Source organism: Strix uralensis, chromosome 8, assembly GCF_047716275.1.
Source record: "Strix uralensis isolate ZFMK-TIS-50842 chromosome 8, bStrUra1, whole genome shotgun sequence".
In the NCBI taxonomy this organism is placed as follows: Eukaryota; Metazoa; Chordata; class Aves; order Strigiformes; family Strigidae; genus Strix; species Strix uralensis.
Window position 1 is genome coordinate 32,503,726 of NC_133979.1, and position 14,054 is coordinate 32,517,779.

The following is a 14,054-nucleotide window of genomic DNA, read 5'->3' on the forward strand; positions in this document are numbered from 1 at the left end:
GTGACCGGCGGCGGCGCTATATAAGGCGCGCGCAGGCCCTCCACCGGCCTTTTCGGGCTGCGGGACCGGCGGGTAGGGGATGTCTGGTGCGGCCCTGCTGGTGAGTTGGCGATGGAGTCGGGGGGGGTGTTTCCCGCCCGGTGTGCGCCTGTGGCGGGCGGTGTGGAGGCGCTGCAGGGGCAGGATTGGCCCTGGATGGGCGCTGGCGGGGAGGATGAAGGTGGATGGGGTCGCCGAGGCCCGGTCTGCGGCCTAGGCCGCTGAGGCCTGCTGAGGGGCCTCCGCCTCGTGGCGGCCTTGGGCGGGGGGGTGCTAGGCGAGACCCCGCCGGGGCGTTGTGTGGAAGAGGGGGGGCCCTGAGAAGGGCCGCCCAGCGCAGGCCCATCGGAGGTGGCGGGCCTGTGGAGACTCAGCCCTTGAGGCCCGTCAGCCCGCGGCGCTGTGGGGTGTGAGTGCGGCCTGGGGCCTGGGCTCAGTTTTGTTGGGGTGATAGCTTGGGGGTGCCCGGTGAGAAGTGAGGCGCGGTTTGCCTTGCGGGGTCTCGCCTAGGAGTCCTTTTCCCATGGGAGATGCTCCTGGAAGGTGGTGTGCGCCTTGAGCAGAAATAAATGTTAGGTTTCTCTCGTTTTTTAACTCTGTGCTAGGCTTTAAGGAGGTGCCTTTGACGGATGAATGGGAAGTGTTGTGGAAAACGTCGTAGTAGTGTGGTAGGATTAAGGGTTGCCTGCTCCTTTTTTTAAATTAATGCTTGAAAACAGATGCCAGGCTGGGGAGAGCCTTTCCGTGGTGGGGAACGTGGAGGTTGTCCCCTGCAGAAGAGCTTATTGATAAATGAGACTCCTTAGCAAGTGTTACAATTAAAAGCCCCGTGTTAACAAAGCAGTATGCTAGCTCATGTGGACTGCCATGTGCCTGCACATGATGAGAACTATGTTGGTAGGGACATCTGAGAGGGTGATGAATACCAACATATCTGAGCTGGGCACGGATGGAGTAGTGTGTAGTGGTGTCTGGTATGGCTGAAACACCAGCGGGTCCTTTCTGAGCAGCCAAACGATGATTAATGGCTGCAGGACTGACCTGGTGCTCATACACTAGAATTGAAGCTGTAGAAAATTTCAGGAAGTTTACCGGTTCTGTTCTGCTGAAGAATAGGGGCTAGCAATTTTTGTGGCTTTGTCTCTTCAAGGAGCTGAAGCATAGCATAGACTGCATCGGGGGAGAGCTTTAAGGCTCAGAGTAGTATTTTGAATTTTATTTGCATTTTTCAAAAGTATGTGTGAACATCATTCTTAGAAGAAGAAAAACTAACGAATACTTTCTTGTTTTCAGTGAAAAATGCATCAACTATACTCTTCCCTCTTGTGGCTTCAAAACAGGTGGGTATTGCTTCTGAAATACGGAGTTTAAACTGAAAAATAATGTGTAGGTACACTTACTGCAACTAGTCTGAAATACTCGTGTATCTCGGGAAATTGCAGAACCAGCATTTGTAAGTGTCTCTTCGGGGAGTCCTCACTCTTCTACTGGGGGAAGTCACCTCCTTCTTTGTACTGGAAAGTAGATGTGAGGCTCCTGTTGTTTCTGAACCACTCGTCATCCTGTAACCAGACTACAACAGTACACTAGATGCCTTTTTTTCCTTCATTACTGCTGTTTCACCATCCACAGCAACAAATAATTTGTTGTTTGGAGGAAGGTGCCTGATGCATGTTTCAAAAAACCTGTAACTATCAGGATTGATGTTAACAAAATCAGAGAGCCTGTGATGGTTTCAGTAAAGAGTAGTGGACAGAAGTGATTTCTGAAAACTCTGTGCTGAGGCTTTTTTCTGTGTTTAGTGTCACTGCCAGAGGTACTCTACCTAGTTCTACAAGTGTCTGAAACTTGTATCTCTTCCAGGTCTGCCACCAAATACGGAGACTTGATGCTACTTTACAAGGTAAAAAATACTTGAAAATTCAACATAAAGTGGTGCTTAGCTTGTCTAGACAGTATCTTTTGTTCTAATAACATCAATTATTCCCAGAGCAAAGTTTTCCTTCTGGTGCCACAATGATGACAGTTATTTGCTACTCTTGACCAACAAAATGATGAGCACTTATACCACCATAACCTTCCTCTGAGGCACAGCAACTTAGAATTCCCTTTGAGGTTTTGACTTCTGAATATGCTGTTCATAAGCTTTTTTTCTTCCAGGATTTGAATTGTGCCCTTGGAAGACCTGCAGAAGAAACATCACCTGGTGAGCAATGTGTGGTCTGTGTAGGGGTTTCTTCATGGAGGTGTTCAAACACTGCAGTGGAAAGGGTGGGATGTGTAAAATAGGAGGGAAGTACTTTGGGTGAATTTCTACTAATATGCAGAAACAGTTGATAGTTGCTAATATTCCAATACTCTTGAGTATTTCTTTTATTTGGGGAATTTCAGTTTCTCAACGCTGTCACAAGAGGCGGTTGCTTGGTGCTGTTACTCCAAAGCAGATACAATGATGATGGCATAGTTCAGCAGAACATCCTGTGACGAACAGTTTTGTCTTTCGCTCCTATCTGATGTATACGGCTCTTGTGACCTCTTTGCTAGGAGGTGTAGGCTTGGCCATGTAGGCTGAGGGAATCTGATTTTTTTTTTCCTATCTTTTGTTGCAGGCACTGGGAGATGAAGCTATAAGCTTTGCAAGGTAAATATTGTATTGCCTGCCTCTGCAAAAACTAATTTATCTCCCTGATGTGTGAAAAGGCTGTGTGTGATGACAGCATAGTTCAGCAGATGACCCATGGTGATCACGCTGTTACTGTCTTTCGCTCCTATCTGATGCAGCCTCCTGTACCTTAGGCTGTTGCACAATTCCTATGTAAACCTGAGGGTGAAACACCACTTTTGCTCCATGAATGTGTTTTGAAAATTTGTCTCAAAAGATCAGTAAATAGGCTAAACGTTAAAAATGTAGTAGGATGAATAGAAGGATGGGGAGTAGGCTGTGCTTGTGAAATTGAGCATAAATACAGCAGAACAAATTCGCTATATCAAAAAATCTTGGCAGTAACACAAAATCTGGTGTTAGTGCTTCAGGTTTTATAATTGTATTGTTGCTTTGCAGGCTGCCTTGAATAGAGGATACCTGTGTCTCCAGTGTGGGAGAAGCTGTTTCACCTGTTGATGATGTTGGTGGAGATGAGGCCTTCCTAACTGAAGGTAATTGAAAAACATTTGGCTGTGCTGCAGTTTTGCTTGGGAGTTTGTTTTTGGACATAAGAGGGTCTGCAAATCCATTTTGTTTCTGGAAAATCTGAAGCAAAGAGACTAATACCCTGAGTGTTCCTGCAGATCCCTTATGCTTCATAGTAAAAGCATTAAGGTATTGTTTTGTGGTGGTTGTGGTTTAAAGCTGACTGGCAGCCAAATATCGTACAGCTGCCTGCCACCCTCCCCTGGGAGATGGAGAGAGAATTGGAAGAGTAAAGGTAAGCAGACTCATAGATTGAGTCTGTATTAAAACAATTGAAATGAAATAAAACAATGATAATAGAATATACAAATGAGTGATGCACAGTGTGATTGCTCACCACCTGCTGACTGATGCCCAGCCTATTCTGGCTTGTGATCTCAGGAGGGATAATCCTGGAAAAGAACCTGCTTCCTGGCCAACCCTTCTCTGCTGAGCATGATGTATAATATGGAATATTTTATTGGCCAGTTTGGGTCCGTTACTCTGGCCATGCTCCCTCTTAGCTTCATGTGCCCCTGCGCACTAGCAGGACATAGGAAGTTGAAAAGTCCTTGATTTCTTGTCAACAAGTAAAGCCATCAGTGTATTATCAATACTCTTATACCAAATCCCATACTGAATCTAAAACAGCACTATTCTAGCTACAGAGAAGAAAAATTGCCTCCATCCCAGCCAAAACCAGGCCAGCAGTGTTACAAAGAGTTCTAGAATGTGCCTGTTGAGACTAAATGGTGAATGCAACAATACTATAAATTTAGCATCTGAAAATGCTTTTCCCAATTTAGGCCAACTTAGATGTTTACACAAAGTTCATGTGACTGAACTCTGCAGTTTAGAGGTTTGCTCCTGTGTGCAATTCCAGCAGTCTGGGGTTGAATTGCCATCTCAAGGGTGCTGGGAGGGGGCTTTAGGCCCCCCTCGTGGAAGGAGATGAGAGTGTTGCAGTCTACTGTAAATGATGTTGAATCAGGTCTCTGATCCCAATGAGGATAAAACTTGACTAAACGCTGATACAGTATTTCACTGCAACTGTTCTTATGCTAAAACTTTCTGCTAGACCCTACCTAATAGCAGCTTTTCCTTTGCAGGCTTCCAAAGTGTTTCTCCTTGCAATGTAAGTACTTGTTTTAGCTGTGCAAGTATTAGCTTAAAAATATGCCTCAAATCTTTGCAAGTATCAGCTAAAAAAAATGACGAGGTGTTTAACTGTGTGTAAGCTGGGGGGGGGGGGGAGGGTGCAGGTGGCCAGTGTTTGCTGCTTGCATCTTAGCCAAAACAGGAGGATGCTTGAGGGAAGAACTGCTGGATAATGCCCAGTTTTGACAGGCTGGTTTGTGCTAAACCACACTGTGTGCCTGTGAGCTCGTGAAGTTGCTCTGATGGTGCTCCTTGTGTATTTGCCCTCTTCCCCATAGCAGCCTTAGCCTAAAGCAGATAGCTGTCTGGTGACTGACACAGTGAGCTGCCTGTGTGATGAGATGGGACTACCTTGACTTCAATCATGGAGGTCTGCAATTAGCTCTATCTGACTTCAGGCACCTGGCCGGATTTCATCCTCGTGTCCTTGCTTGTGTGCTGTCCTGATACTTTGCTTTGTTCCAGGTGCAGTACAGCTGTGGAATGGTGCAGTTGGTTAGTGCTACCACCAGAAGTAAGTTGCCAGCAAATACATCCTTGTATTGTGGTCAGAACTGTGTGATAGATGTATGACACTAAAATGTGAACTGCTTTCTGTAACTGAAAAATAGAATGGACCAGCTGAAATACGTAACTGCTATGGACTACCTGAGTATCTAGTCTCTCAGAAAGCATGTGTGGTAACCTAGCAGTGCAGAGCTTGTGCTGACCAAAGCCAGTAAAATTATTTGCTATTTGAACTTTTTGCTGGTTAAATTAAGTAGTGGGCTTTTGCAGGGAGTAACACTGATCTTCAGTAGTTGAAGTAACATGGTAAATCAGTTGTCTCGAAGGCTAGATTAGAACTTTCATGTGGTGTGAATGAAGATGTGGTTGGGCGTAAGGTCTGCAATGCTGAGGTTAGGTCCTCTAAGGAGAAACAAAAGTAACAAAGCATGAAGTGTCTCTAAGCATGTACTGTTTGTGATGATTAATTCTAAGCAATGGGAATCTCTCTGAAAGAAGCTGAGGAGGACTCTTGCACTGAAACAGTACTCACATTCAAACTAACTTCTGAAGCACTGCCAAGGAGAGTGTGTTAATAAAATTTCACTGTTACAGAGTGAAGATTATGGGGAGTTTGTGTGAGAAACAAGACTAACTTATGTCTGAGGTAAGTGTAGAGTACATGGAGTTTAATAATTACTGGAATATTGTCTTTGTGCTAAATGCCTAGATAGTGGTGCCTAGAATTAGTCCTATAATAGATCTGATTTGTCTTCCCTTTATTGTATTCTGATTTTCCCATCTTTGGCTACTATGGGAATAAACATGATGTGCTTGAAGCAAGAGGGCACTTGTATGTAGTTCTAAATTTGACTTGAAAAGAAAGGGCTCTTTCTGAGCAGACACCCTGACAATTCCTGAACTGTAGTCAATGGTAAACTTTACATAAAGGTTATACAAACTCTACGTAGAGTTCTGTTTGTATGAACTGAAGATGTGGCTTCAGTGACTAAAAACTGGGGTTTTTTTTGCTGGATGTCTTCACACAGTGGAAATAATAAAGGAGCTAAATCGGTGGAGACCACTTAGGCAATACAGTGTTGATAACGTAGTACAGCAGAATGCACAGTTAAAAAGTTTTATTTTAAGAAAAGACAAAACCCAATCCTCTGTGGTAAGGTTGTCACTACTCAGTAATTTTTGCTAATCTTGGTTATGTTGGCTGTACACAAATTTAGGATCAAGTTCTAGGTGATTGCTGTACTCCTCAAACAGACTTGGTTCTCACTTTTAAAGATAGGTTTTCAAAATGATTTCTATGGGACTTGTTTTAGGTAGCAAAACTCATTGACTACAACTTCCTGTTGGGGATAGACAGTATCACAAAGCAAGCAGTAGCTTTGTACTTTCCAATGTTAGTAATGCTCTATTTCCAACTCAGCTAGGATTTGTAAGCTTTGTATATCCTATTGGGGTGTTGCAAGTTGAAGTTCTTGTCAGTTACCAGCTCTTGTAGGCAAAATTAGCTTGGGGAATAGAATTTCATAGATAAACTTGCATGTAGTAATGTCTATTCTGAAACAACTTCTCTCTTTCTCAGGAAAGGACTGTGCTGTCTGCAACCTTCTTCGGTAAGACCACACAGAGATGAATTCTGTTAAAAACATCTGGGAATATTTGTAGCCACTGATGAAATTTGATTCTGCCAAATGAATTACTGTGATAATAAATTTCCGTTCCACTTTTCTCTGAGGTTACAAAGCTGCTGTGGAGCTTTCAGCAGTTGTGCTGCTGCATGTGTTAATTGTGTTTTCTTGCTTTAGGTGAGGAGGCAACTTTGAAACTACTGTATGAAGAACTGAGAAGGTGAGTGTAACCGCAGTAATAGCGAAATTTATTTGCTGGAACAAATGATGATAACCTTAGCCTTGAACTCTCTCTCTGAACAGAGATGAAAATCTAAGGTCTGAGTTGTTCCCAGCAAGCTTCTTGTGCTGGTTTGGTGCCTTACAATGGTTCTTATGTCTGTCTTTAATAGGTGGAAGATTGCAGAATAATGGGTTACACTTGTGTGAACAGTGCTAAAAAAGCCAGGGTTTTTTTACCACGCTGGTAATGTTTGTGTGATACTGATGGGAACCAATAAATACTTGTAAACTCTACCTGTTGTTGTGAACTGCTTCTTGACTTGAACAGCTTGCTGTAAAACAGCTCTAGGCTACTCTATAAAAGTGTCAAATGCTTGACTTAGAGCAGAGGCTAAACTAGTTTAAATGCCAGTTCCACGTGTGTCTCAATTTAGGTGTCATATTGTGTCAGACTGACTGCAGTCCTAGGCTGCAGTTGACCTGATGTTGTGGATGAGTGATTTACATCACTTAAAGAATCACAGGTTATTAGCAAAAGTGATTTTTAATATGGATTTGTGAAAGTGTTGATGACTTAAAGCTTGATAGTAAATGTGACAGTGGTTAACAAGATTTGATGGCAAAGTTCAGTCTACTGAACTAGAGGGTGTGGTCAGACAAAACTGTCAGGGAGACCCTCCTGTTGAGTCATGAGGTTCAGAAAGGATCCCCTTCCTTTCTAAACTCCTCAGAGAAGTCTAGGTGTGGCTGGGTCCACTCCTAGTCCCAGACTTGGTCAGTGGTTTATGTTGTCTGGAAAAGGTACAAAGGGTAAGGAGAACGTGCTGGTTACTATGCCAGTCTAATGTTGCAGGAACTCACAACATTAACTTACGTTATAAGTTAAAAGGAAATTTATTCTAATTAAAAATTAATACTCTTACAACATTAGTAATCTCAAGTTCCAGATGCCAAGTGGAATCAAATACCCCACAGCTGACTTAAGTTCTAGAAAGGAACTAACAAAAAACCATGTTCCTCTCACTAATCAAGATGAGGGCTCTCAACCTTGAGGAGTTACCTCAGGCAGTGTCCTGATCCAGGGGGAGAGTCCCTGACTGCAGATCCACTGCTCTGAAGGGGACAGACTTGATTTGCCCTTCAGTGGGACCCTGTTTTAGTTAAATCTGATCTGTGGTCAAAATCTGGTCATGTTTGTCTGCACTGGCTGAGGGTCTGAGCATTCCACTGAAGTGTGGGTCTAACAATAGCCAGTTGTGTAACCCCATTGTGACCAAAATCAACAGATGTTGTAGTTACCTGAGTCAACAGATACTTTTATATCTCACCAGAAATCAAAGTCAGCAGATGTTTTTATATTTCACCAGAATGAGCAAATGCTGTGGCTGAAGGGTCTTTCTGTCAGGGTGGGTGTAACTGCCAACCCTGACCAGTACCAAGATTTGGACAAAAGTAAATAACTGAAGCAGTTAAGTAGTGTTTTGTAGGTGAGAGCTAAACACTACTTGCGAATTTGCTCTTAATATTACAGGCCACCAGTAGTAAGTTTGGTATTGGATGTTCAGGTCCAGATGATGTGCCCAGAACAAGCGTGCAGCTTGAACGCTGTTAACCCTTCTCCACTGGACTCTAGTCTAACCTGGTCATGTATTAGTCTGGAGCAAGGCAGTATCCAGCCTCCATGAGAAAAAATAATAGTTAAGTGGAGGGGGATTTTGATAATGCTATTTAAAAAAATTACTCCTTATGAGGCACTAGGGCCTGCTAAGATAGTGTTGCTTCCCAAAACTCTCTTCTCTGAAAAATTCATTTGACTTCCCCCACCTTTGTGTTGTCTGAGGAGTGATATCAGGATGGGAAGAGTCAGCTCTATGAAGAACTCATTCTCCATAACACTTGAGCTATTGCTGTAGCACTTCTAATGAGAAGTAAAACTAGACATCCAAGCTGTTCTGCAGGAATATTTTTCAGATTATTAGTGCTCCCTAGAACCTTGCAATAAGAGGAGTAGGTTTGTCATTCCAGCTGGTACAATCTACTTGAATTTAAGTTACTTGTAGAAAGAGCTGAAATCTTTTTAGCCAGAATAGTATTTCATCCTAGAGAAAAGGAATTAGACATGATCTTGTGTCCCTGTGTGAATTAAATCTCTTCTGCACTAAAGCAAAAGCCATTAATAAGGTCTGTTTTCAACCAGAGCTGATTAGTAGTCTCTTAATATTTCCCCCCACCATATTACTTTTTAAAATACCACACTTCATTGTGCCTGTTAAAGAGCTTGAAGGGACTGTCGTAGCCTGCGGTGTAGAAGAAGTCTTCATGAAATGGTTGGCCTCTGTTTCTTAAGATTCTGGCCAAGACTTCAGCCTCCTCAGCGTATTTCTCTGGGGAGGCAAATCCACCGAAGGACCTGGTAGAAGTGAAAAGGGAGGGATTTTTTTAAGAGTTCAAGCCCCTGCTTTTTATTTTCACAGAAGGATACTTCAGGCTTGCAAAGCATGCAGTGTTTGAGCGCTTCTGATGCAGTTTGTAGTTACTAGGTAAACTGCAAAACTAGCTGTTTGGGAACATACAGCTTTGCTGGCTGTGGTTTAACTCCAGTCAGCAACTACACTATGCAGCCACTCACTCCCCCCTCCCAGTGGGAGGGGGAAGAGAATTGTAAAAAAGTAACTCTTGGGTTTAGATAAGAACAGTTTAGTAGCTAAAATATAGTAGTAATGAAATACAATAATTGTAGTGAAAAGGAATATAACAAAGATAAATAAAACCAAAGGTGGACAAGTGATGCACAATACAATTGCTCACCACCCCCTGACTGATGCCAGAGCAGCAATCCACACACCCTCCCCAGTTCATATACTGAGCATGAGGCCCTGTGGTATGGAAGAGCCCTTTGGCTACTTCCAGTCAGCTGTCCTGGCCACACTCCCTCCTAGCTTCTTGTGCACCCCCTCACTGGCAGAGCATCGGATGTTCAAAAGTAGATTTCTTAGCAACAGCTAAGATCAGTGTATTCTCAACATGCTTCCACCAAGTCCCGTACTGAATCAAACACAGCACTATTCTAGCTACTAAGATGATAATTAGTTCTATCCCATCTGAAACAAGGACAAGAATATTTTTAAAAGTTAGGATTCAAAAAACAAAGAAACTTAAGTTGCTTGCAATTCTGAGACCATTAGCTGATACAGGTTGTTGCCTGTGGCTTTAATACATGGAGAGAGGGCATGTGTCGCTTTGGGTGCTTTTCCTGTAATAAAGAACTGCCATGCAGGTTTTGTGGGAGTTCAGGACTACAAATGAAGGGGGCTGGAAGCATGATTTAGATGTCCTGTAGCACAGAATGTGTCCAGGGGAAGAGGATTCTGTAGACTGCCTTTCTATAAAACCCCCTCAATGCAGTATTGAAAAATGAGTGTTTCAAAACTTGGTCGTTCCTCTTTGTTCTTAGTAAGATACCCAAGCATAAGGAAGATTTCCAAATTTTGCCAATCAAGGCTCTGAACAGCAGGATATATCCACAGTTAAAAATCAGCTGTAAGAAAGAGGAGTCCAGACTCGTAAGAGATGAACCCCTTTCAGTAGCTGCCTTCGCTGTCAGCTGTGCTGGTGCTGCTTACCGCACGAAGATGGCTGCTGCCTTCCGCTCCTCCAGAAACACATCCGAGTCGGTGGGCTGCGGGGGCGAGTCCTGGTGTTCAAAAGGCACAAAGAAAGAGATCTTGAAGTCAGCGCAGCCAGATTTTATCAGGCACGTCACTGGCACAGTCATATCAATCTTCGTTTCTAGAGGAAAGGAAAAAAACAATGTTTAAGCTGCGAGGAAAGACAGTGCCTGAATGCTGCTGTAAAGAGCGATGCGGACTTATCCTAAAAGCACCCTCACAGGTATCATTGCCTGATGGGGTCACAAGGGTGTTAGACCAGGAGAGGGAACCTGCTGTGTCCCACAGCTCATCTACTGTTTTATACTATTCAGCTTCATCTCCCATTTGTGCTTCTTGCAGTTCAAACCCAGCCCATTGTACCTTTGTCATTCTTCCCTTGGATGTAGCGGAAGAGTTTCCAGAAGCCCTGGCGCATCGCCTCCTTCTGGGTCTCTCCCCTAATGACTGTACTGACCCACTTCGCCGTCTCGTACTGACGCAGTTCATAATCCTTTGCCTGAAAGGCAGCAAAAGTCACAGTAACCATGAGATGAACGTGAAAAATGACATATTAATAGCTACTTTTTCCAAATCGGCATGAAAATATTGTTGCAAGGAGATGACACTGGGCAACCTCTTTGCTGCAGACTCTAGACATACCCCCTGTGTTAAACTGGTGCCTTCCTTGCAAAACCATGCTGTTCTGCCTTAGGCTGAGCTCCTCAGAGCTTATAAACGGGTGTTCCTCTCCCCCCTTTTCAGTCAGGTGTGAGCAGTGGCTGTGGGAACTTCACAGCTCCTCCACGCTCATCAGAATCCCAAATCCACCTTAGCTCTGCAGCACCCTGACAGCAGAGCTCTGCTCCCCGGGCCTTCCACGGTTACCATTGTCTCTGCTGAGCTCCACCGAGGGGACTGCAGATCCAGGGACAGAAACGTTTGCTTGAAGGATTTGATCATCTTGCCAGAGCTGAAAGGCAGATACAGTTCATTGGCCTCTCTTCGATCAATACAGTAGAACTGGGGCAGAAGAAAGCACTAGGGCTTTTCTGCCTAACGTTTCAGTTGTCCCTGAAATTGTGAAAGGTCTGGATTCCACTGCTTATCCCCAATGATTCAACTAAAAGGGCTGAAATCCTTTTAGCCCGGAAGGAACCAACAGAGAACCAGGACCAAGAAACTACTTCTAGGCTGATGTGGGAGAGTTCATCTTTCAGGATACGCTGCCTTTGCTTCTCCATGAAGTGAGGGCATTTCCTGGCTGCCAAACAGAAGGCTGAGCAAGTGGCAGTTTTGTGGATATCTGTAAGTAAAAGGGACTTGAGAAGTTCAACCACTTTGCTCCTGGATGAAAAGATATTGGTTGTGATGGGTACTCTAGTATTGACTGCCCATCACTTTATTGGGCACGTCATAATAGCTGATGCCTTTTTAAGGTCTTTAGCCCCAGAGTCCTGTAGATAAGTGAGATTTTCTGTATTTATGAATATGTAGCTACTTTCCTAGGAAGCCTTCACATGGAAGGAAAAAGCTGAAAACATGAAAACACTCAACTTCCTCTCACTGTCCCAAAATAAGGCAAACAAAAATAATCAAAATCACTATTGAAATAATCACACGTGGTTAAAAAAGCCTTGAGATTTTAGGAGCCTTCATTTCTGATTTTTGTCATAACCAGGCAGATCATAGTGCATAACCTACATCCTGAGAAACTGCTTTCTATTATATTACGATGCCCTTTGCACTTCGTGTTGCAAAGACAGCATGTAGTTAATTCAGCAATTATCTTGATTCTTAGATTATAGTAAGTTGTATTCTCAGAGTATAACTTAATTGCATGTTCTTGGGTAACCGAACAAATTCAAGTTGTTTTTAATTTCTCTGCCTCCTCAACTGTTCATAGCTGCCCACACAAGAAGCCCTGACACTGGTGGCTCTACTTTTTTCATGGGCTTTTAGTAGTAAAGGTGCACTGATGCAATTCACAGCATGTTCTGCTTCCACTGGTGAAGTCTTGAAGGTATTCTGTCTTTAGTGTGATGTTTGTGAATGGCTATTTTTGCAAAATCAAGAACTGCCTTGTGCTACCTGAGTATTTTCTTACCTGTTTCCATTTTCTTACAACATGTAGACTACTGCTGAATAATATTAATGCCCTCCTGTACACTGGTTTAGAGGTGGCTGCAAGGAGCTTTCTCTTTAGGATCTATGAGGTTGAAAAGCTTTTATCACCCCCCCCCGCCCCAAAAAACATGCTAGCACTGATTTCACTTACAGAGTAGTGCACGGAGCACTCATGTGTTGAGCTTTTTCTAGCAGCAGCTCCTGCAGTTGTCACCGCACACACAACAAGGGAAGATCAGAGAACCACAGGGCAGGAGACTGACACCAGCAGTTAAAAGCAGGTGCTGTCCCCCTCCCCGTCCCAGCCTGAAGATATAACAGCTTCAGCAGGCTTTACCGCATGAGTGGTCACCCACTGGACAGCTTTTTGTCAATAGTATTTACATATCAACAAAGCATAACAATAAAGCAAGGAATCCAATCATTTTATTAGAAGCAAATGTGAGCAATTATACTAAAACTTCCTACCACAATTTATTTTATCCATTGTCATTTCAAAGGCAAAGATGCTGCTGCTTTGCTATCACTTCACTTTCCGTTTCTCCTTGCTACTTGATAGAAAACACATTTCTCCTCTTCATGTGCTTCCTGAGTGAGTTAGAAAGCAGAGAAGTAGATGTTCCTCTATTTCCACACATGCTGTTGTAGTAGCTGCTGTAGGAGCTGGCTTGTCTCTGTACTTGCCAGTCCCAACTCCTCCCCAACACACCTTTTCACTGCTGGTTAGATCTCTCACAGCTCTGTCTTTTATAACTTTGTGGCCAGTACTGTTGGTGACTGAGTGTACAAAATGTTTTTGAATTACATAAAACAATGCTTTTGGGAGTGGAAGACAAACAGAGGAATCCTCCAAATATTTACAGTTGAATTAATTTTTAGATCTACAGGAAGGCTTAGCTTTGAGATTTCCATCCACTCATATAAATATTACTGTAGGGTGTGTAGGCTTTTTCTGCGGCTGTTAACATACGGGCCAAAGGGACAGAGGGAATCGCAGGCATCTTCAAAGGCTACACCGATGCTGCGAGTAAGCGTAGCCAGAACATGCCATTCCACAAGCCACTAATTATATTAAGGAAGCAGAGAATGTAGACATACTTACGTTTTGAGCTGTCCTTATCCTTCTAGCTCTTGTAATCTATCCTTCTGAGGCTACACATACTCACAAGATGCTGCGTGTCAGTGTTTATTTTAGTTTCCTCAAACTCCGCCCATGCCTCAGCCCTACTGGAGGGAGATGCTGTTATGAAAACCAGAAGGTTGTAGCCTTGTCCTCCTCCGGGTCTCACTGGGGAGCTCCCACACAAATGCCGAAAGCCCCACCTACTGCCCACGAGGCAACATTGGGTCCAGTGTGTGATCTGGCTCCACAAACAGTTTTGCACCCTTGTGTAACTTCCCCTCGTTTCCACAGCTTTGTGCCTACTTATGTCACAGTCAGCAGCAGGTTTCGTGCTCTTGGGAGAAAGAATTTCACATAAATAATGTGTCCCCCACCCTGAGTCAGATAACGTGACAGTGATGGTACAGAATGACAACTTTTCACCCCTGGGGTAAAAC

At 43.6% G+C, this 14,054-nt stretch overlaps 2 protein-coding genes, 1 long non-coding RNA gene and 7 other non-coding genes across 11 annotated transcripts in view; 9 read left to right on the plus strand and 1 right to left on the minus strand.

The window, feature by feature from the left end:
• Positions 1–11: 11 nt before the first annotated feature.
• On the plus strand, positions 12–7,014 carry LOC141946750 (uncharacterized). The gene is made up of 12 exons (XR_012629921.1): positions 12–100; positions 1,333–1,379; positions 1,903–1,942; positions 2,200–2,245; positions 2,649–2,680; positions 3,101–3,195; positions 4,318–4,343; positions 4,832–4,880; positions 5,468–5,519; positions 6,453–6,483; positions 6,676–6,718; positions 6,891–7,014. It is a non-coding gene; the product is annotated as an uncharacterized LOC141946750 (long non-coding RNA).
• Positions 909–986, plus strand: LOC141946897 (small nucleolar RNA SNORD74). The gene has a single exon (XR_012629969.1). It is a non-coding gene; the product is annotated as a small nucleolar RNA SNORD74 (small nucleolar RNA).
• On the plus strand, positions 1,761–1,826 carry LOC141946903 (small nucleolar RNA SNORD75). Its single transcript, XR_012629974.1, has one exon. It is a non-coding gene; the product is annotated as a small nucleolar RNA SNORD75 (small nucleolar RNA).
• Positions 2,049–2,130, plus strand: LOC141946887 (small nucleolar RNA SNORD24). Its single transcript, XR_012629959.1, has one exon. It is a non-coding gene; the product is annotated as a small nucleolar RNA SNORD24 (small nucleolar RNA).
• Positions 2,481–2,561, plus strand: LOC141946899 (small nucleolar RNA snR60/Z15/Z230/Z193/J17). The gene has a single exon (XR_012629970.1). It is a non-coding gene; the product is annotated as a small nucleolar RNA snR60/Z15/Z230/Z193/J17 (small nucleolar RNA).
• LOC141946900 (small nucleolar RNA snR60/Z15/Z230/Z193/J17) lies at positions 2,738–2,823 on the plus strand. Its single transcript, XR_012629971.1, has one exon. It is a non-coding gene; the product is annotated as a small nucleolar RNA snR60/Z15/Z230/Z193/J17 (small nucleolar RNA).
• On the plus strand, positions 5,322–5,400 carry LOC141946888 (small nucleolar RNA SNORD79). Its single transcript, XR_012629960.1, has one exon. It is a non-coding gene; the product is annotated as a small nucleolar RNA SNORD79 (small nucleolar RNA).
• On the plus strand, positions 6,534–6,608 carry LOC141946895 (small nucleolar RNA SNORD47). The gene has a single exon (XR_012629967.1). It is a non-coding gene; the product is annotated as a small nucleolar RNA SNORD47 (small nucleolar RNA).
• Positions 7,015–7,595: 581 nt separating the features above from the next.
• HEBP2 (heme binding protein 2) lies at positions 7,596–13,851 on the minus strand. 2 transcript variants are annotated; one of them, XM_074877083.1, is made up of 5 exons: positions 13,593–13,851; positions 11,256–11,340; positions 10,752–10,887; positions 10,344–10,509; positions 7,596–9,130 (listed from the first exon to the last, which is right to left on the minus strand). In XM_074877083.1, exons 2-5 carry the CDS (start codon positions 11,328–11,330, stop codon positions 8,956–8,958), a joined length of 552 nt encoding a protein of 183 aa, XP_074733184.1. In that variant the 5' UTR covers positions 11,331–11,340; positions 13,593–13,851; the 3' UTR covers positions 7,596–8,955. The 2 variants fall into 2 exon arrangements, with proteins under 2 accessions (XP_074733184.1, XP_074733183.1); XM_074877082.1 differs by having other exon boundaries at positions 13,597–13,843.
• Positions 12,274–14,054, plus strand: part of NPL (N-acetylneuraminate pyruvate lyase) — a 28,514-nt gene continuing 26,733 nt past the window's right edge. The window contains exon 1 of the mRNA XM_074877076.1: positions 12,274–12,390. The gene's annotated coding sequence lies outside the window, so the exon portion shown is untranslated. The remainder of the gene's footprint in view (positions 12,391–14,054) is intronic.

Bases quoted from the DNA above. Each gene is read 5' to 3' on its own strand.
- HEBP2 (XM_074877083.1), bottom strand. From the start codon at position 11,330: ATGATCAAATCCTTCAAGCAAACGTTTCTGTCCCTGGATCTGCAGTCC. The intron at 10,510-10,751 runs GTACAATGGGCT...CCTTTCCTCTAG, and splicing joins CCAAGGGAAGAATGACAAAG to AAACGAAGATTGATATGACT. The intron at 9,131-10,343 runs GTAAGCAGCACC...CACTTCTACCAG, and splicing joins GCAGCAGCCATCTTCGTGCG to GTCCTTCGGTGGATTTGCCT.